The 23,019-nt window shown below is 37.8% G+C and overlaps 1 protein-coding gene and 1 pseudogene across 2 annotated transcripts in view; one reads left to right on the top strand and one right to left on the bottom strand.

Annotated features, from left to right (window-relative positions):
* The window catches only part of LOC144454760 (uncharacterized), a 30,221-nt gene extending 9,225 nt beyond the window's left edge, over positions 1–20,996 (top strand). For both annotated transcript variants that reach the window (XR_013483281.1, XM_078147259.1), the window contains exons 3-4: positions 18,299–18,384; positions 20,906–20,996. Coding sequence is in view for 1 of the 2 variants with exons in the window: in XM_078147259.1 (XP_078003385.1) it covers positions 18,299–18,384; positions 20,906–20,956 (137 nt within the window). In the remaining variant the exon portion in view is untranslated. The remainder of the gene's footprint in view (positions 1–18,298; positions 18,385–20,905) is intronic.
* A 62-nt stretch (positions 20,997–21,058) lies between these two features.
* On the bottom strand, positions 21,059–22,538 carry LOC110210200 (L-lactate dehydrogenase A chain pseudogene; annotated as a pseudogene).
* Between the last annotated feature and the right edge of the window lie 481 nt (positions 22,539–23,019).

The following is a 23,019-nucleotide window of genomic DNA, read 5'->3' as shown; positions in this document are numbered from 1 at the left end:
TTGTAGTGACTTAGAGATTAATTTGACACAGAGTTTGCCAACAGGATATGCAAGTAGAGATGTACAACAGAGAATACAGCCTTGGGGTCTTGTAGTGCCAGAGAGATATCTGAGATAGATATATATGGATCTGGAAACACAGAAATGATAACTGAACTAAAGAGAGCTGGTGAGATCAAAAAAGACAAGAGATAGTAGAGACAAAGCCAAACCAGGCCCATGGCACATTCTCTCAAACTAGAATAGTTTGAAGTACAACACAGAGACAGTGGTGTCTCTGGTGCATGGACCAGTCTGTCTAAATTCAAGGAGGTTCATCACTAGAAAGCTGACCAGCAAGTGATAATTTTTAGGGGAGATAGACAATGCAACAATTGGTGGAGACAATGTAAATCAGAACTGTTGAAGATCTTGAGTTGACAGGGGCGAGTGGTCCATAGCAGTGAAATCATATATCTTTTGATGAACAGATTCAAGAAGTGTATGGTATATTAGTCCCATTTGAACCACTCTAAAATAACAATTTCAGATAGTTTTAAAGCTTCCCCTATCCTACCCCAAGCACATCAGTTTAAGCAGATCTTAACAGATGCTAGAGGTAAATGTGCCCAGCTGGAACAGGCCAGGTTCCCCTTGTGATCCATTACAAACACATAAATTCAGTGTATATTTACAAGAATAACATACTTATTGCAACAGTACCTTATTATGAATTAAGAAGAATAATCAAATCACTGACACTGGTGGCTGTCTTGTCTAACCTCCACACCCAAAATGTTCTTTACTCACTTTCCAACTTTTTAGTATCCTATATAAACTCGTACGGAGTTTGCAGGCCACTAAACCCCCCAAAACTTTTTTTTCCTCAGAACAGCTCCTGTCCGTGCTTCTCCAGTTTTATATTGGTGAAGTTAATTTTTTTGGGCCTCAAGCAAATAATTTTACATTTATGCACATTGATGTGCATCTCGATATATTTTGAAACCAGACTTTTTTTAGTCACTATCTTTATTATCTCTCTTAGCTATATGTCAGCCACAAATTTGATGAGTATACCATCTATACGTTTATTCAAGTGATTGATAATGGTGTTAAAGATGACAGGGTCAAGCAAGATCCCTGGAATATGTTATTTGATGCCTCCTGCCATACAGATATTGAATCATTGCCATCTATTAATTGAGTCTGGCTGTCCAACAGCTCTGAATCTAATTTTTTTTTCCTAATCTATATCTTTCCTTTTTCTCCAAAAGAATAGTATGAGCTATTTAACTAAAACCTTCACTAAAATCAAGTTCTACCAAATATACAGTGCATTCCTCTCATCTACTAGTTTAGAATCATGTCAGAAAAGGAAATGAAGATAGTCTGGCATGACCTGCACTTAAAAAAGCCAGGCTAACTCTGTACAATCACTGCTTCTCTTTCTAGATGGTTGACAGTCTTGAAGGATGTGCTTTAGAATTTTACCTGGAGTTTAAGTGAAGCTCCCTAGTTTCGTTTCTGCAGACTCTGGTGTTTTGTTTGTTGGGGTTGTTTTCCTCCCTCCCCATTATTTTTAACTGCACATTTACTCCCCCCACCCCCCATCACATGGTAGGTCTCCCATGCTTCATGGTCTTTCAAATAGCACTGTCAGTCACTCAGCAATCTTATCATCCAGTACTTTCTGGACAAAGTGACTTGAATTCATCAAATGTTTTCAATTGAATTTTTTAAAATGTAATTACTGCGAGTTTGAATAAGCTTTCATACTATGTAGCAACATCGTTTTTCCAACTATGTAGAGTTTTTCTCACCGGTTTTTGTGTTGTTGTTCAGTTGTGTCTGACCCTCCGTCACCTCATTTGGGCTTTTCTTGGCAGAGATACTGGAATGGTTTGCCATTTCCTTCTCCAGCTGATTTTGGCGAACAGAGATGACTTTCCCAGGGTCATGCAGCTAGTCAGTATGTGAGGTCACATTTGAACTCAGGAATATGAGTCTTCTAGATTCTAGACCTGACCCTCTTATCTACTGAACTACCTAGTTTTCAGTATTACAGACAATGAATATATGGACCTTTCCTTTCTGCCTCTACCAAAAATTTTATATATATTTTTATCTATCTATCTATCTATCTATCTATGATATATATGATATATATTCAAAACTAAGTACTTTTCCTCAAAATTTCCAAAAAATATACAAAATTTATTTTGTATTTACTGCCTCTCATCAGAATACCAATAGTAGTATAAAAATTTTGGTAATATTTCATGTTTTAACTTGGAAGTTTCATTAAAAAAAATTAAATATTCTAAGTATGACTGGAAACCAAAATAATCCCAGTTATGCCAACTCTAAAAAACATAAAAAAATAAAACACTGAGTAGGGAAGTATATGGGTAGGTACGTGGTGCAGGGAACAGAGTCAGGGACTGGAGTCAGGGAAGACCTGAGTTCACATTTGGCCTCAGACAGCTGTGTGACCCTGGGCAAGTCACTTAAACCTGTTTGCCTCAGTTTCCTCATCTGTAAAATGAGCTGGAGAAGGAAATGGCAAACTGCTGCAGTATCTTTACCAAGAAAACCCCAAAAGACATCACAAAGAGTATGAAGCAGCTGAAAAATGACTAAACAACAACAAAGGAAAGCATTTGGTCTATTTAGAGAGAATAAATTCATGCGATAGTAGAGATATGTGAGGAACTAACAAGGTAGGAAATAGCCACACAGTGTATGGGGACATATTCTACTGTTGTCAAAATTCTCATGGTTTTAAAGAAATAATTATGATTTTAACGTTGATTGATGCTTCATTATCATGGGAACTTAATTCATGGATTCAGGTCAAGACAACTCAGTCACTGAGTAGCCAGTTTTTATGAATTCCTGTGGCCAAAAAGTGCTGTTACTCTGTGGTCACTGTGATAAAGAATCTCTCCAACTTAGTTAGACTGGGCCTCTGAGAAGAGACACATTTAGTTTATGACTGGGCCTCTTGTGGCATTCATATAATACTTTGAGGTTGACTAAGTACGTCACTTATATATTACCTCATTGATTCCTCTCAATGATTCTGTAAGTACCTCGAAGAAATTAACCATAAAATCCATCTTCTTTGAACAAATTCCATTATAAGGAACTCTGGGAAGGATCACACTTTTGCTGTTTTTGAAATTGCATTACACTGATCACACTGCAAGAAAGAAAAAAAAAATCAGGTCTTCAAGTCAGAGAAAAGAAATAAATGCCATAATGCAAGGTCCCTGTATTTTTTTCTAGCTGCTCTATTTTAATCAGGGAGGCAGGGCAATTACACAGTGGGAGCAGGAGGGAGCAGCTGCTGCCACTGGTCCTAATGACTTCATCGGCCTGTCTCCCCTCTCTGTGGCAGAATATACCAGAAGGGCCAGCAGAAGCCTTTGGCCTGATGTTCCTAGTGACCGTGTAGCCTGTGTGGCTATTGCTACTAGGGAACATCAGAAAGAGTGTAGCTCTGGGGAGTCTAGCTACTGCCCTTTTTGACTTTTCCTGAGATTCTGTGTCTACATTCTGCTGCTTTGTATTTGCTTCTTTAGAAATGTATAAGATCTTAATCAGAATACTCCTATGGGCTGGGTGACAGCCCTGAATCTTAAGGTCACCTCCGCCATTAAGCCCCTTCACTTTTTTATACCCTCTTGTATCAGATATCTGGTGAGCCTGGCAGTTGAAGGCCTTTTGACCCAGATAGAAGACTAGATTCTCTATCACACTCTGAAGCAAATGGGTTATATTGTAGGGAGTAGTGACTGACAATACCTGGTGATTTTATCTTATTAGGATATGAGGTCTCTCCATCCCCACTCAGATGCATAAAAACAAAGAGACACTTGCAAATGAGCTCTCCTGCAAAAGTCGAGAGAAAGTACACAGATTTACAATTCATAGCAAAAGTGGCTTGTCTGTTGGAGGAGTCTGGGGCCCTTCTAATCTGAACTGAATCCAAATAAAAGCTTCCTTATCACTTTCTCTCTGCTGCTTGGCTTTTTTATGCAGTGAGCTAGGTAGGGGAGTTGGGGGTGGGGTGGGGTGGAAGGGCAGGGGGATGTTGTTTTCTTTCTCTGGACAAATGGAAAGGAATCTTTAGCTACCCTTCCCGGTCACTACAACATGAGACAATTTAGGGCATTAAGCTTAGACATTTAAAGCCCCAACGGACCATCATGGTCACTTAGTGCATCTGCACCCTACCTCCCTCATTTTACAATTGAGGATTCAGGCAAAGAGGGTCACATAGACAACTAAGCTGGGGTTTGAACCTAGGTACTTTGACTCATTACCCAAACTGACAGTATGAGTCAGACTAATAAAATCCCAAAAGTTCAAGGCAATTATTCAGAGATACAAAAACACAAATGGGACAAAGAATTTGATGAGCATAATATGAACACAAGCCATTAAAATACAAAGGCAGTATTTCAAATCAGAGTCACCTTCTCATTTGGTTATTTTTGTTCTGTAACTTGAAGGACAGGTTCCCTTGGTGATCTTCGAAGTCTGGTGCACCCAAGGGTGCTCAAAGTGAGGTGTCCCTGGAAACATTAGAAAGGAATGGTTTCTAAAACACTGCAGCTCACTGGAAACAAAACTCCAGGGAGAATGTAGATCAGAAGGTATCAGCTGCTTACAAATTTTAAACACTGGGCAGAAACACATTCAGTCCTTGACCACTTCATAGGAGGTAGCTCTACTGACCTTGTTACGTCACTGAAAAGTTTAAGCTAAAAATAAGATAGAAGTTTTATGAACAACTGACCTTATTCACCTGACTCCCCAGACAGTGCTTCCTATTGCTCTAACAGTGGGTGTGGATTGATATGATTGAGCTGAAGAGGCAGCTGGGCTGTCAGTCAGTCACTCTTTCCACCTTTTTTTCCCCCCTTCCCTTATTTTGTGTGTGTGTGTGTGTGTGTGTGTGTGTGTGTGTGTGTGTGTGTGTGTTTTGTAAATTTAAGGCATGAATGGACCCTAGTGGTCATTTGGTCCATTACCAGCCTACAACCCTCATTTTACAACTGAGGATTCAGGCACAGAAAATTACACAGATACTATGGGGGTCTATGACTCTTCACCTTTTGGGTTTCATTCTCTATCTAGTCTTTCCCTTTGGAAGAGTGGCTTTTACTATTGTTCTATAAGAAATGATGAGCAAGCAGACTTGAGAAAAACCTAAAAAGACTTATATGGACTGATGCTGAATGCAGTGAGCAGAACCAGAAGAACATTGTACACAGTAACAGCCATGTTGTGCAATGACTAACATTAATAGACTTAGCCCTTATGCAAGGATGAAAGACATCTCCAAAAGTCTCATGATGGAAAATGCTATCCACATCCAAAGAAAGAACTATGGAGTTTGAATGCAGATCGAAGCATACTATTTGCTCTTTTTTTTTCTTCCGTTGTGTTTTGTTTCCTCTTTCTTGTGGTTCTTCCTATTAGTTCTAATTCTTCCTTACAACATGACTAATGTGAAAATATGTTTAATAGGAGTGTATGTGTATAACCTGTATCAGATTGCTTGCCATCTTGGGGAGGGAGGTAAGGAGAAAGGGGGAGAAAAATTTAAAACTCAAAAGCTTATGGAAGTGATTGTTGATAAATCAAAATAAATTAATAAAAAAGTGGCTTTCATTTAAAAAAAAAGTCAAAGAAAAGGGCAGATACTGCCTTAATGACAACCTAGATGGTTAGCTAGCCATATCCACTACTTATGACTCATTTGTCTAGAAAGTCTGTAATTAAAATATCCCTTTTATACCAGAAAGTTGTAATATAAATGAATAATAATTGCACAACTCTGGAACCCAGGAAGAGATGGTATACTTAAGGGGGTTGGGGAGGAGACACTCAAAACCCTACATTTTAGAATCTTTTTTTTTTCTTTCTCTTCCTAGGAGTTCCTCAAGCACCTCCTTTCAGTGCTGTATTAAACAATGACAACCACACATTATCAGTGTAGGTGGTTAATGGCTTTATCACTTTTGACCATGTATTTAAACACAGAAAGGTAAACATACAATTTTATAAAGCAAGGATAAACTTCCCAATCTGTAGCTAGATTTTAGGGGTAATCTTCTTGGTAAAGACAGAGGAAAAAGGAAGAAGGGAATGAAGAATTACAATTTTAGGACTGGAGTAGGTGATGGCCAGTATTAGCAGTCCTGGATCAGTTCCAACAGCCTCATGTTGCTGCCATCTTGGATTTCGCATTAACTTCTATTGATCCAATGGCTATAGCCATTGGTAGCTTTCATGATGGCCAAGTAATTCTCCATGGCCTTCCTTTGCTGGTTGATGCTCAGTTTTTCCTCTACACATAACATAATCCCTTTGTATGGGAGGACCCTATTGGTACATTTCATCTTTGTAGAAAACATCTCTTATATCTTCTCTGACAATACTACCAGGATGATGCAGAGCTAGAGTATTGTAATAACATTCTGGTTAGTCTCTCTGTCTTCCTGACACTCTCTCTCTCTCTCTCCCCTACAAATCAGACAAAGAAAAAGATTCTTACGTTAATGACAACTCATGTAATTAGCTAGTCATAGTCACTGTATTTCTATTCTAGAAAACCCTCAGTTAAAATATCAGAGACAGAGAGAGATCTACGTGTACAGGGTAGAAACAGAAACACCATCTGGTTGGAAACAAAAGGAAAGCTTCCTAGAAGAGGTAACACTTGAGCTGACCTGAACATGTCAGGGCTCCTCCAAAACTGTAGAAGCAAAAGTGGAGGCCCATTTGCCTCCTTTGCTTTTTTCTTAATCATTACGTTTCTGCCTAGATGGGAATGGTTAAGAGGTTCCTAAAATGGTGTAGCAATTCAAAGTTCCTGCACTTGCTGAAGTTGACTGGAAAATGATTTTTCTATTTCAGTTAACACAGACTTAAAATCAAAGGAGAGAGGCCATTTCTCTTTTACATTTCCCCAATGGTCATCTTTCCCAACATGAAAGAGAGAAATTAGCCTGGTAAGAGTTCCTCCCATGGATTCATGAACACTCTGAGAAATATTCAGATCCCTAACATTCATCTCTGACCTACTTCTGGAACCCTTTGCCTTTCTGTCCTCTGTGAATCAGAAGTACCTTCTACCTTGATCCCCTTTGTATGTAACAAACTTTGCTCTTAGACTTAACATAGCACTTTGTTAATTCTAATGCACTTACCAAATAATATTGTATTCCATAACTATATATTATTGTTATATTCTTCTTGATTATTCATTCATACTATACTGCAGGCTCCTGGAAGGTACTTTGTTTTTTCTAAACTTTTTTCTCCCCTAGCACCCAGAGTGATGCTGTGCATAAGTCAGGAACTTTTTACATGTTTTTTATTGGTTGTACAGCATTTTTATGTATTGGTACTATCAATATAAATAAGGAAGTTAGGAAGAAGGGCAATCAGTTGATCAGCCAATAAATATTTATTAAGCATTTGTTACATGACACACTTTGCTAAATGTTAGGACTATAAAAAGAGGCAAAGACAGTACCTGCCCTCAAGGAGTTTACCATCCAATGGAGGAGACAATATGCAAATAAATATACACAAAGCAATCTATGTGGAGGATAAATAGGGGATAATTCACCAAGGGAATGCACTGGAATTAAGAGGCTGGGAGAAGGCTTCCCGTGGAAGGTGAGATTTTAGTTGGTACTTAAAGGAACCCAGTCAGGTCAGTAGTCAGAGCAGAGGAGGGAGAGTGTTCCAGTGATGGGGGACAGCCAGAGAAAACACCGGAGCTGAGAAAGGGAGTATCTGGTTCCTGCAACAGCCAGGAGGCCAGTATCACTAAATCAAAGAGTATGTATGGAAGAGTAAGGTGTAAGAAGCCTGGAAAAGGAGGGGGCCAGATGAAGAAGGGCCTTGAATGCCAAACAAAACATTTTGTATTTGTTCCTGCAGGCAAAAAGAAAAAAGATGCCAGTTTTTTGGTGTTGTTGTTGTGTGTGTGTGTGTGTGTGTGTGTGTGTGTGTGTGTGTGTGTGGTGTGTGTGTAACGTAATTGGACCTGTGCTTTAGGAAAATCACTTTAATGTCTGAGCGGAGGATAGTTTGGAGTCGGGAGAGACTGGAGGCGGGCAGATCTACCAGCAGGCCATTGGGATAGCCCAGAGGTGAGGGGATGAGGGGCTGCGCCAAAGTGGTGACGGCGTCAGAGGAGAGAAGTTGGAAAGGTGAAATGAACAGGCCTTGGCAACAGCTTGGATATGGGGTGAGTAATAGCAAGGGATGCAGGATAAGTCCTGCAGCAGTTTTGGGGAAGCAGGAGAGGTGTTCAGTTTGGGGACGTCCCAAGGTGGGAGGCATTAGTTAGTCTTTTGGGTCCAGTAGGCAGCTACAAATAAAGGAGAGGGTCAGATTTCAATTGTTTATTTATTAAATTAAATTTAATAACTAATTATTATACATAATTAATACTTATACATAGATTTGAATAGGGCCTATCAGTGAAACCAAGGGAGTATATGAAATTGCCAAAATAGAAACTGTGTAGAAGATGGCCCATAGGAGAGGGCTGGGTTTCATCAGAACTTTGCCATTAATTAGCTACTTAGGAAAAATCGGTTAACCTTGTTTCTCTTTTGAGAGGTTAGGCTTATGAGTTGGAAGTTGTCTTCTGGCTCTAACATTCTGAGATTCTGGGAATAAGCTTAGGAGCCAAAAAAATGTTTTCTTGTACATCATGATGACTTAATCAACATGAGACTATTTCTCTGGGCTAGTTAGTTTTAGAAGTAATAGGATAAAAGCAAAATCATAAAACTGAATAGTACAATGTGGGTCTGAAATGATGAAAAAGCAAACACTGTCTTTCTGGTATGTGGTCTGCTCAGGGTCCTGAAACTCCAGAAAAATCCGTCTGTGGCTGTTAGTTAAATGCTATTCTCTGCAAATCAATACCACCAGCTCACAATTGTCCAGGGATGATCATTCAGTTTGTCTTCCTTTTAACTACCCACCTTTTAGTAATTTTGTTGGTCAAAGACAGTGAAATGTCCTAAAAGGGGAGCCAGTGGGAGAAGCATCAGGCCTGAGCCCCCTGCCGTGGCTGACTGAATACTCTCTCTTGTTTCCCTGATTTTTCTCTTCTACAGAAATATTAAGTTTAAAGGTAGCTGTCACTTCTACTATGCCCTTTGATTCCTTCATAATGCCTAGCACAGTGGTAGTCATTAAATGATCGTGTAATGAAATAATGAACCTCTGAAGAGCAAATGGTACCTTTACTTAGCAAATGTTTTTTTCAACATGAATATTTAAAAAGGATGGAGAATATTCAGCAAGATGCAGAATTGGGCCATTGGAAAAGACTTTATGTATTGGTTATATATCTGAGTTTTTCTACTCTAGAGGCTTTCACTTCCTCCCTCATCTGAAAACCTGCCAATTCTTCAAGGCTGAGCTCAGTTACATCATTATACCTTCCCTGATTAGCTCCTATTGATTTTTCCCTTTTGTGAATTATTCAAGTCAACTAGCATTTAGGAAGTCTTTGTGTGATGTGATGCATTCACTAAGGGTGCAAAGGAGAATAAAAAATGAGACGGGTCCTGTCCTCAAGGAGCCTGCCTTCTACAAGAAGGATAAAACATATACACACGCCTACATATAATGTGTTTTATATTGAAAGAAATGCAAAATGATTAGAGGTCACTAGCTTTTCTAATTTCTAGAATTCATTTAAAAAGGAAAAAAAAGAGGAGAAAAAAAAGTAGACTTTGACCTGAACTTTGAAAGGAGATAGGGACTCTAAGAGGTGATGTGAGAGCTGAGAGTTTTTTAAGCATATGGGACAGCCTGTGCAAAGGCATACAAGTGGGAAATTAGATGTGTTATGTGCTGAACAGCAAGGAGGCCAGTTAACCAAAACACATTGCACCCAAAGTCAGTAGTGACTTAATTTTGTCCTTTCTTCTGTTGTTCTCAGTGTCCCACTTCTCCCTTTTCTCGTACATTGGTTTTACCTTCCCAAGTAGTTCTGACATTCCTTTAATGAGGAAGGACCATACTTATCTATTTCTTGTATCCTCCACACTGTCAATACTAGCGGTTGGCTTCTTGATCTTTTTCAGTATTTGTATGATCATTAAAAATATATATATATAGACATATGTATATATTTTTTTCAGGAAGATACTGCTACGTAGCACTAGATGCAGGGAAACATAAAATTAATAAAATTTTAATCGTACCATAATTAAATACACTGATTTCAAACAAAGGAGATATATGAGGTTGGTTGTACCTCATTGGGATAAGTATTATTCTTGCTAGGTACAGAAACTGATTTTGATGTAAATGTTCTTTTTTTTTCCCCTTTAAAATGTATTTAATCTGACACCATTAAATGAAATTCATAATGATACCTCTTTGCACATATTCAACAGTCCATTATAATAAATTTTTAAAAGAAGAAATGGATTTCTTTTTTTTTGGGTCAGCTTCAGTGTCTTTTAATGGATTCATGAACTACTAATTTGCTAGCATCTTAAAATTGATGATGGAAGGGAGCACAGCAACATTGTAGTCCATCTAATAATTGCCTGTGCAAGGGATTTTCAGGAATGTATTTCTCCTGACCACCTTCCCTGTATTTGAGCCTATCTACTGTGTTTTCAATCAACCTCTGAAGCCTAACTTCTTTGATCTGAAGGGATCCTTTAAGGAAGAAATAGGACATAGTGAAAAGAACACTGGCTCTAGAATGAGAAGTGCTGGGTTCAGATCTCACAACTGCTGTGTTTCCCTGGCAACCTTGGCCAAATAAGTTAGCATCCCTAGGCTTGTGTTTTCTCATCTACAGATCTTCAACCATTTGTTATGTTATTACTAATGGTTCCTTCTTTTGTTCCTATGTCCTTGAAAATTTCCTCGATCGTGCTAGTCACTCACATTTTTCTTCTTTCAGACCTCTCAAGAAAGTGCTCTGTACCTCTCATGAATCTATATGTTACTTTATATGTATCTGGTCATCTTATATTGCAGTGTTCATACTAAATATTTACAAAAAAAAGATTCCCATAAAAATAGTTATAGCATGTGCACCAATGTGTTAGAGAAGATGAGGAGATAGAGAAATAAGACCCTCCAAAACAAACAGACATATAATTTAATCCTCTGTGAGTCGAATGCAGAAATGGGCATCAGAGGATACAGAGAAAATATGCTGAAAAGCATTCATAAAAAAAAATGAGACCAAAAGCCTGTTAACTATCAGGGAGCCTCATACCTCTCATAAATTCTTTGAAAAAGAGAGTCAGGAGATGCTAAACATGGTGAGTACCAAGTAACATCAATAAATGATATGGACTATTCAAAAAAAAATAATAAAACTGACAGGAGGTGACTGGTTACCTATGTAGGAGTTTGAAGCAATTGTTTGAACACAGTCTAATCATTGACATGTTAAAGCAAAAAAAAAAAACCAGTGCCAGATTAGAAGAATAGAAATAGTATTCAACTGAAATAACTCCAACCTTACCTATTTAAAACAAGCTGTTGATAACAAAAAAACGAGAACTTGAGATGAATATCAGTAAATGGAAACATTCAATAAAATTTGGTCAGTAGACCCAAAAACATAAATATTTGGGGTGTTATTCTGGGTACAAATAATCTCTAGTCACACAGAGTTAAATTTAAACAAAAAAATAATGTTTTTCCAAACAGTATGACAAAGTATTTTCCACAGGACAGACACAGAGACAGTGGGATAGGTTTAACTTTGCAGTGTCTTCCCTCTGTTAATGACCTTCTGTTTATCCTGTATATCCCTGGCTTTTTAGATATTGTTTTGTATGCTGTCTCACTGTTACATTGTAAGTTCTTGAGGGCAGTGACTGTGTTTTATCTCTGTATCCCCAGTGCTAAGCACAGGGCCTGCAGTATAGTAGGTGCTTAATAAATGTTTATGGATTGATTGATTGGGAATTGAACAGGGGAAAAGGGAAAAAAAAACCATTTAATAAGAGCCTTTATCTCAGCACTGTGCTGAGACTGTGCACTTTATAAATGTTACCTCATTTGATCCTCACAGTAAACTTGTGAAGTTGTTGCTATTATTGCTTCTATTTTTTTTAAACTAATGAAATGGAAGCAGAATACATGACTTCTTCACTCACATAGCTAGTAAGAATCTGAGGGTGGATTTGAACTTGGGTCTTCTGTCTCCAGGTTCAAAATTCTAGCCAATGAACAACCTCTCTGCCTCTATAGAAAAATGATACAAGACTGGTTTGCTTTGGGGAAACTGTTCAGCTCTTTATATGAGTCCATGCTTTTCCCAGAAACAAAGGTCTAACTTGTTAACACCAGTATGAGTCTGATGAGGTGATGTGGCTTCATGTCATGGCTTGACTGAGCACAGTCTCTGTAAATTTTAAGTTGAGGGTCACTCATCCAAAGAACAGTGATGAGGCACATGGTAGACAGCAGTGATTTACCTACAAAATACTTCACAGGGAAGTGGTAAAAGGAAAGTAATATAAAATGTCTGATTAGAAAAGGAGATTTTACCAGTCACGAAAAGAGAGAGGAAGAACCTGTGGGCAGCCAGGCTGAGTGCTCCATTGTTATCCACAGGATATGAAAAGTCTGGAGAAATATTTCTAGGCCAGTGTAGAATATTTATGTGAAGACTTGGAAAAAATGCATCCAGGATGTTCAGGCAACGGGAGCTGCATCACTGGAAGGAATACCAGATGGATGAGATTACAAGTCTATTGAAATAATCAAAGGCTTGTTATTTGTGTATTTCATATATCCTACTGACTAGATTATATGCTTCATGGGGGCAAGGCCTTTATCTTTTCTTAGTGTTTTTTTTTTCCCCCTCAGGATCTAGCCAGTGGTTTGCATACTCTAGGCACTTCATCAATGTTTATTGACTTTAATACTATGAATTTCAAAGCTAAATGTACATGCGGTATCCCTTGTTCCCTCCTGATGGTGTGCATAAACAAAAGTTATGTAACACTCCTGAGTCTAACTTTTTCTCTCGTTAGTGAACTGCATCTGTTCCTTAAAAGTACTGTCAGAAATGATCATTTCTGTGGGCCTTATCCAGATGAAAGCAAACACAAAGATTCCAGTGATCAAACTAAGCTATTCAAATACGTGGTAGAAAACTGTGTCATTCAGTCATATTAGACATATAGCCCAAATAATATATATGAGAATATTATAGACTAATCTCCCCAACATGAAGTTAATGTTTCCTGAGTTAAATTCATATGCATTATGGAGTGATTTGAGTTCTACAACAGATCTACAACGATAGATGTGGCAAATAAAGTGGCAAAGTTAAAATACAGAATTCGTTTTGGAGTAAAGGATTATTAACAATTCATTAAGGTTATGACATACAGAAAATAGAGAGAACCCTGTATCATCATTCCAGGCTTACAGGAGAAGAATCCAAATCATAGAAGCCCTAGATTACTTACTCAAATTTAAACAATAATTCATGGCCACACATATATGTACACAAAAGAAAAAAAAAGAGAAAGATTTTGATTAGATGTGAGTTTTAGCTGTTCCACCATATTCCCTTTTTAATTATGTCCACATCTTTCTCATTGTTCATATTTTTCTGTTCATAAGATATAATACATTTTTGCTTGTAAATAATTTTGGCTTACTTGATTTTTAAATTGACTATTATAACAAGGTAGAACACCAATCAATGACATGTTGCTTGCGGGCTGTATTCCATAAAAGTGTATCTACTTTTCCACAGCATGGTTTAGTGGGCTGTGAATTACAAAGGCCAGTAGAATTCCACTGACTTTAATCATTTGGCAGTTATGTACAAAGACACTGCTAATAAACGCTCCCAAGTTGTTTTTCATTTATGTGGGCAAGTAAAACATGCATTGTTCATGTCTGTGTATAATGTTTATTTTGCAGTTACTATAGGTATGTAGATAGCAATATTCCAATCTAAATATTGGATTTGGTACAAATCACGAAAGCAAATTAATGGTTGAACTGAAAGGAAAGAAAATAACCATAGACCTTAAAAGAAGTGATTGGAACCACTTCTCAAGAGCTGAAGGAAAAAATAAGAAATGCAATAATATATCTATATAATATGTGAATGATTTATATGCAATAATTTCATATAATAAAATATTTTGTTAATCTTCATAATTTTTTAATCCTTGAGTCTTCCACCTTACTACTTTTATGACCTCAAGCAAGTCATTTAATTCCTCTGGCTTCAGTTATTCAGTAATAAAATGAGAGGATGGAACTAAATAATATCTAATTCCTGTAATTGCTGCTACGAATACCAATAGGAAAATACCCCCCCGGAATGTAAGCTTCTGAGGACAAGACTTGTTTCACATTTTTATCCTTGTACCATCAGCACCTGTCATAGGGACTTGACGCAATAAGTTTTCAATGAAAGCTAATTAAATTACTTGGAAGTGAGACTTCAGAATATTTCTTGACTTTCTAACTATTTGCCCACTACTCACCTTTTTCCCCAGTCTTTTGGTTGATAATAAAAAAAAAAACTTCTGCACAAGACACATATAAAATGTCATCTCTTCCAAATATTAGAACAAATATTTAATTGAATTTAATATCAGCAGTCCCCTCCCTCCTCCTTACCCCCACTGGTTTGTTTCTAGCCTAGGCATTATCAGAAGAGCGTCCCCTATAGAAAAGGTACCAGCCATCTCCACCAACTGCTGCCCGACTTCTGCCCACAGGATAAGGAAACCATCCTAGCTAAAGAAGCAAGACAACCGGAGGAACAAACGAGTTCCCTCAGATTCAAATGCCATGACACTGAGTCCATGAGTCCTTGGAATAGTCATACTACCAGCTTGGTGCCCTCTAGCCATCACTGAATGAAGGAAATCTCCATGGAACAGGGGTCTACCTTCCTCACCAACTCCAATTGTTCACTAGCTGCTACTGACTGGCATGCAACTCCAGAAGCCCTGCAAATGGCAGCACCCTCTAGAGTCTGGACCACCACCCAGCTTCTAGCCTATTCCAAGCATTCATCATCTTGGAGAGTGACCCATGTGGAGATGATGCTTGGATAGTGCTTCTGTGGGTATCAGGACGGAGGTGCTAACCATGTGGCCAGTAGGCTGCGTGCCACCTATCACACTGCAGAGTGCTGCCCGATCCAGATAAACATGCAGTTAGGAAATATCTAACAAAATAAATAACAGTGTAATAAAGCATAGGTAATACAACCTTTTAAAATTAAGTTAATACGTGATCTCCAGGGAACCCGAAGTATGGATTAGTGGCCCGCATTTGTATTTGAATTTGACATCACCACTACTTAAGTTAAAGCTAGTGAAGGCCCAGAAAAGAAAGTTTTCACCCCCAAAGTTTGTGACAATTCCAAATGATTCAAAATCAGCAACTCACCTGATTTTATCAGTGTACGTGACATAAAAGATAACTTACCAACTGATTTTTTTCTATACTTTAAAGAACAAAGAACCTTTTCATCTAATTTAGAGCTGAAAATGTTTATATGTGTTGTCTCCCCCATTAGAATGTGAATTTCTTCAAACTAAGTCTTCTATTAGTTTATTTGTTTGTTTGTTTAATTGGAACCCAGAACATAATACTTTTCATATAGTACTATTTTTTCATCAGTCCATCGAGGGATGATTATATTTATCTTATATTGATGTGCTTTTTTTTTTGCATTACAAAAAATTATAAATTACTTCTACTTTGTGAGAGGTTTCTTGTTTAAAAAAAAAATAGAATTAAGTAGGGTGATCTTTTCTGAATGTATATTGCTTTGTCTCCTGTAGAAATCCCTCTGCTTTTCAATTGAAAAAGTTATAATAACCAAAATCAATTTTGTCTCCCTCTAACTTTCCTACCCATTGGAGGAATAGATAGATTAGATGGATGGATGGATGGATGGATGGATGGATGGATGGATGGATGGATGGATGGATGGATAGATAGATAGATAGATAGCCATTAAGGGAATTTTTTTTTCTTGACTATGGATATTTGTTACAAGAAATTTGTTTACTTTGTTTTTACAAGAAACTTTGCAAGATTTAAATATACAAGTACAATTTTACAAGAAATTTATCTTAATTTTCTTTTACTTTCCTTTATATATGTATATGTACACATATCAAGGGATTGTTTTGCTTGACTATGTATATGTGTTACAAGAAATGTTTTACATATATATATGTATGTGTGTGTGAGTATATATATATATATATATATCCACATATGTATCTCATCTCTTTATAATGGATAGAATATTTCATTATGTATGGACATTGTATTGATCATTACAGATTGTAAAGTTTGTTTGATTTTATAAAGTTATCTTATAAATTGTTCTCCTGGTTGTGCTTATTTCATTCTTTACCAATTTATAAAAATATCTTCAAAATTATTCATTTTTATAATATTGGTATTATAGTATAAATCAATATTCTGGTTCAGTTTACTTCATTCTCCCCATCAGTTCATAAAAGGTTTTCCATATCTATTTAAAAACACCTATTGCCTCCCCTCACTTCTTACAACACACTATATTCCCATCATATTTATAGACCACATTATATTCAGCTAGTCCTCAGTTGATGGACATCCTTTTGATTTCCATTTTTTCCCACTAGAAAAAAAAAGGTACTATAAATATTTTTGTACATAAAGCACCTTTTCCCTTTTATTTGATCTTTGACCTAACATCAACAGTATTGAAGAAATAATTCACAGTTTTCAATGAAAGCACTATTTTGAACATGTTTTTTCTTTATATGTTGCATAACTTTCATAACTTACTGTTGGTTCAAGAATATTTCATAACATACTTTGTCATTCTATGGAGATGGTAACTCAGGCTAATTCAGTTTCCAAATTAAGATTTAAGTTCCTTCCTAAACAGGAGCATATCATTTTATATGTTGCAAAGGCCAGCATATAATAGTTATATCTAAAATTTTATTAATATGTAATTATGTATTTATCTGCATTATCTGTTAAGGAAATTATGTGACAGTTTGGTAAAAATTTAATATGAACTAAATTAAGAAAAACCCTGACAAAGAAAAACTATTGAAACAAAATTGTGTATGAATTAAAATGCTAATTACCAGGGATGCTCTCAAGAAAAAGAAAAAGTCCTTTTGTATGCCACGTCAGTATATGTCTATAACTAAATCTTATCTCCAAAACCTGATCTTCCTCTTGAGTATGGTGGATTGATAGTACATAACGGTATCAAGGATTAAAACCTTGATGTCATCTGTGGTGTTCTCTGCCCAGGGCTGAAGACAGTGGGGCTGGAATTTCCTCATCCTTAGAAGTTATGTCTCTCACTTCCCATTGTTGTTCCATTGAGCTTTTTTTTTCCTCTTAAAAGCGCAAGATCTCTTTGAGACAATCTCATCTAAACACACCTTCCCTATTCTTTGCCTTCTTTACTCTTTAGCACTATCTTTTCCCCTTAGTATATTCTTCTTGGGAATTTCTTTTTGAAGAAGTGTGTAGCCCAGCCATGCTTACTGTTCACTCTCTCTTTAGAATGTAAGCTTCTGGAGATGAAAGGATTGTCTTCTTGTTTGTTGTTGGTCTTTTTTTTTTTTTCCCAGAGAAGACCAGTGACATCACAATACTGGAGTCAGATAAGGCGTGTTGGGCTGGGGCTGGTCAGTGCACTATGAGTTGGATCAGGCATAAGTGATACATAAGAACGTTTAGAGTGGAAGTGGCTCTGGATTTGTGCAGCTCACGTTTCCTTTGTGCTTTGCTCATGGAGTACAGACTCTTCTTTGATGCAGGCATGCCATTCTGGAGGGTCTTATGCCAGCGTTTCTCGTGTCTCATATTTAATATTAAAATTCTTTACAGATGCTTTGAGAGTGCCTTTTGCCACCTTTTTCTGACTACTGTAGGGGCACTTGCCTATGTAAGCTCTCTATAAAATAGTCTTTTGGGTCAGTATGCCTTGGAATTTGAACTACATGACTAGCCCATCAGAGTTGCACTCTCTGTGATAGAGTTGGAATGTTTGATGCTTCAGCTCTATAGATGACCTTGGTGTCCAGTACTTTATATTGCCAGGTAATCTTCAGGATCTTCTTGACATAATTCATGTGGAAGCTGTTCAGTTTTTTGGCATGGTGCTGATAGACTGGCCAGGTTTCACAGGCATGCAACAGTGTAGTCAGCACAACTCTCTAGACCTTCAGTTTGATATGCAGCCTAATAACCTGTTCTCTCACACACTTTTTTGTAGAGTCTCCCAAACTCCGAGCTAGCTCTGGCAATACAGGCATCAACCTCAACATCTTTGTGGACAGATCTGGAGAGTGTACTGCCAATGTAAGTGAACTTATCCATAGAATTCAACATTTCTCCATTTAGTGTGACGATGGTTCCGTGTACGGATGGTGCAGTGCTGGCTAGTGGAGCACTTGTTTTTTTTTCTTTTTAATTTAATGTTGATTGTCAGGCTAAAATTAACATAGGCATATATATTTCTAATACTTAAAACAGCGCCTGCCATAGAGTAAGTTCATTACAAATGCTCATTGATTTGACTTGATTCGTACAGGTGCGTGTGATCAGATGTCAATGTATGATCATTGAGCAACTCCAATAAAGAACAGGACTGAAAGGTGTCACTAAAGAATTGCATAACAGAAAAAAAAATGATGGGTAGGTCATATAAAAGTGCAAGAATAGCAGGTGTATAGCAAAGTGTTCCACTGTTATCCTTAAGATTTCAGGAGAGTGTAAGAAAAGTCTTCAGCATTTTGGTTAGATTTCCTGTGGTGAATTTATGAGAGGACAGGGACAAGAGTGTTCCATAGAATGGTCCAACAGGGATGGGTTGTTATCTGTATCACTGAGCAGGGAGGGACCCTTCCAGATTTATGGTGTCATAAATCCATTTTAGTGATTGAGTATATTTAATTTAATCTTATTTGATTTCGTTCAGTATCCTACTCTGATGGGATTTTTTTTTAATCCTTTGTATTTCACACAGTGTTTTACCTATTCTTTTCATCTGTCTGTCATTGGACAGTTTGATACATGTATCCTCTGTGCCTTTATCCAGATAAATGACAAAAATGGTAAAGAAAACAAAGCCAAGCCAGACCTCAGGAAAACTACCAGAGATCTCCTAACTTGTCATTGATTGACTAATGAGTATAACCACTCAACCCAACTGGAATCCTCTTTGTTGTATCATTTTTTATGCTTCATCTCTCCATTAATTTCATAAGATTAGATGGCAGGTATTGCCAAATGCTTTGCATAAATCTCGTCAAGATATAGCTAGAGTACTAGCACTACCCTTCCCTCATCTACCACTGTGGTAGCTGTCAAAAAAAGACGATATGGTTACTATTAAGGTCAGTTCTTACTCCAACCAAGCGTGCTGGTTCTTTGTGACCTCCATTCATTTTTTTTTTTAATGTTTACTAATCATTTCTTTAAAAATACATTTGGAATACATATAGAATTGTCCCAGGAGTCAAAGTCAAGCTTATCGATTTATATTTTATAGACTTTATCTTCTTTAGTGAAAATCGGGACAATATGTCCTTCTCCAATCCTATAGTAGCTCGGTCATCCTCTGTAGGAAGATTTGGTTCAATTCCATAGTGGTTGTGTGATGTTGGGCATGTCAACTAAATTAAAGTGCCCTGGTTAACTGTCTCACACTTCGGTAAAGTGAAGGTGCTGACTTTCATTGGTAATGGAATTTTCCTTAACTGGAAATCCTGTATGCCAATGAAACCACCAGCATAGCCTCTATCCTTTGCTCTCCACTGTTCTCCCTTTTTAATGAAACATAACACTGACTACCTTGGCTCTCACTGTTTGAAGGTCAGGCATGTTATGTATCACCCCTCTGTGATGCTCGTAAGGAGACTTGGGAATGTCTAAGCTCTCTAGCAAATGGCTTCAGCCTTCACCAATGGTATTCTCTTAATTGTTGGGGGGTGGTCCCTTGCACTTCAGTTCCATTTAGCCATTAATAGTCAGATGAACTTTTACAAAGTGATATTTACTTCAGAGTTATATTAAAAAATAGATGAACAGCTTATTCCTTCAACACATAGTGTCTAATTACCACTAGCCCCCACCCATACCACCTCGGTCTCTGGATGGTGGGTGGGTGGGGGAGAAGGGTATCAGGTTCTCAGCTTAGCACAGTTCCTACAGAGCATTATTCCAAGTCCAAAACCCCACTTATGCCCAAGTCTCAAGGATTCTTAACTTCTTCAGTAATATCCCATATGGAACACTAGCCCCAAGCTTCTAGGTCCAGTGGGGGTTTCTACCAGCACCTGAACCTGAAATTGAAACAAACACTCTCGACCTATTGGAGCCAGGGTAAAAATGGAGGGGGAAGATATCCCATCTCTGGTTCAGTTCATGGCACCTGCCCTGAGGGTGAACTCTATGTGATCATGACCCTCTGGACACAGCAGGAAAGAGGCTGAGACTGTTCCAGCCTTCCAGTTTTACAGATGCAGCCTATTTTGGCTACACAGAATTCAAAGGGGATTACTCCCTCCGCCGTGGGTGGGGAATTCATAGAAACAGGAAGCTTCCACATTAGGTGATTTGGGCTTGCTCCAAGGTTCCAAGGCCCCGTTATTAAAGCAATTTTTTTACTGCTATAATTATTTTATCCTCTGTAAATTGTTAATATGATAAGAATTAACTATATATATTAAACTGGTAACTGGTATGTCCTTTTTTAATCAGTTTTTTGTTGCTTTTTCAGTATGTAGGGTTAGTATGACACTTGAGAAATTAGTTGCATCATTGTACATATATAGATCTTTTTATATAATATGGAAATTTACAACTCTTTCTCTTTAAGTGTATGTATGTGTGTGTGTGTATGTATATATCAGGTTCTCTGGAAAGGTGAAACATGGAGCCATGCTGTAGAGCCCTAATGGAGGGGAGCACAAAGGTAATCAATGAATCAATAAAGTATTACTACTGTCTGATGTTTTGTTTCCAGAAATGTTGTCTTCTGTACCTACGGAAACCTGTAGCACCTACATACAAGGCAGGCAGCTATATACCTGTGGGATGCTGGCTCTGCTTGACACCAGCTACTAAGACTGCACAAGTCATATCCAGCATCACACACAACAACAGGGTTTAACAAATAGTAGTCACACTGTACCATTCCCCATTTCTAACTGACAGGAGATACTAGAGTGTGTTCATGGGTTTTACATTTCTGGTGTTCAGTCGCTAACCAGAGGAAGGATTTGATCTCTTTGAAAAGCACATTGTATGTAACCCCTTAACTACTGTCATGTTCTGAGTAGTAAAATGGCAGCACATGAAAAGTCTTTAAAATTGCAGCTTCTTCTGGATTTCCCAAAGACTATCTGCTCTTCTTTGAACAGGCCTCTTCCTCCAGATTCAGTTTTACCTTCACCACATCTGAAATACCATTCTGCCCAAGACACATGGGACATTAAGGAAGACATCCTCATTAATGCCATGTAGGCCCTTAATCATGATGGAAACTGGATGTACTCTCCTAAGATTCTTCATCATGCTTTCTGCCAGATCTGCCATGGACAAGCTGATATCCCAGGAAGTATAGCCCTTCAGCTTGATCACCTTATAAGCATTTTAAAGCACCTGTTTATGAACATCTTTCCAGTTCTCTGGATCAGCATCAGTTCCCAAAGCAGGATAAAGATTCTTCAGAGAGACACCAGCAACATTCGCACCACTCCACACAGGAACACTGGAGTCTCTGTGTTCCCCAAGGACCCATCCATGACCACTTGAAGAATGAACACCAAGTCTCTCCTCCTTTAGGTAATGGAATGGGCAGAATTCAGATTGCAACCGCTTCCAATAACATGGTTCTGAGGAAAGCCACTTAGCTTCTAGGCCACATATGTCAAAACATCCACTGGATTGGAAACAATAAGCAGCTGGCAATTGGGGCTGTGTTTAACAATATTGGGAATGATGAATTTAAAGATATTCACATTGTGCTGGACCAAATTCTCCCTCCTGTTGATGTGTCCCAGCTTTTGAGTTTGGGCTTATACTGTAGTCTTTGCCAGAAACGATCTTTGGCGTTGTGGGGGAAAGGCTGCCATGTTTAGTTTGTCTTCAGTTACATCAGCGAGGGCAAGTTCATCAGCCATATCCTTCATTAAGATACTGATGGCACATGCCATGCCAACTGCACCAACCCCAACAACAGTGATCTTGTTTTGGGGAACCTAGTCATCCTTTAGGACATTCACAATCAGCTAATCCTTGACAGTAGTTGGTATTTTGGGGAGCTCGAGGTTGCTGACCGGGCTTTAAAAGTTCTAAGTTAGATGGGATACTGCTGCTCCCAGACTTGCACCCTGTTGTGTCTTTTGTCTGCTGTATTACTATATTTGCAAAATATTTGGTCAAGTATTTGCTAAGGTAGCTTTTAGATTATTTTCTCCTAGTTACAACTTTTTTTTTTTTTGGCTAGGTAATAGGGTTAAGTGACTTGCCCAGGGTCACACAGCTAGTAGGTGTTATGTGTCTGAGGCAGGATTTGAACTCAGGTCCTCCTGAATCCAGGGCTGGTGCTCTTATCCACTGCGCCACCTAGCTGCCCCAGTTACAACTTTTTTTTTAACATAGTCTAAATTTTACATGAAGTTGGTATACATATATTAGTAGACATTTTTCCACCCATTTCCATTTTTGGAGTCAGTAAATTTGTTGCATTTGTTTGCATTGCATCTCATATTTTCTCACTTTTATTATTTCTTCTGGCTCAGTATTTAAATTGAACATTGTCCTAAGAAGTTGTTGATAGTAGTATATACAGATGATAGAGTAAGGAATGGCTTCTAAATAGAAAATGATTTTTTTTCTGTCGATTAAAACACAGTCAGTTTCCATTGTGATGTTATTTGCTGTTTGCCTCCTAATTCTTTTCTCAGAAAATATTCCTGATTTCTGGGA

This window comes from Phascolarctos cinereus, unplaced genomic scaffold (assembly GCF_003287225.1).
Source record: "Phascolarctos cinereus isolate Bilbo 61053 unplaced genomic scaffold, phaCin_HiC Scaffold_7;HRSCAF=346, whole genome shotgun sequence".
NCBI classification, from domain to species: domain Eukaryota; kingdom Metazoa; phylum Chordata; class Mammalia; order Diprotodontia; family Phascolarctidae; genus Phascolarctos; species Phascolarctos cinereus.
This window is presented reverse-complemented; position numbering and strand designations above follow the sequence as displayed.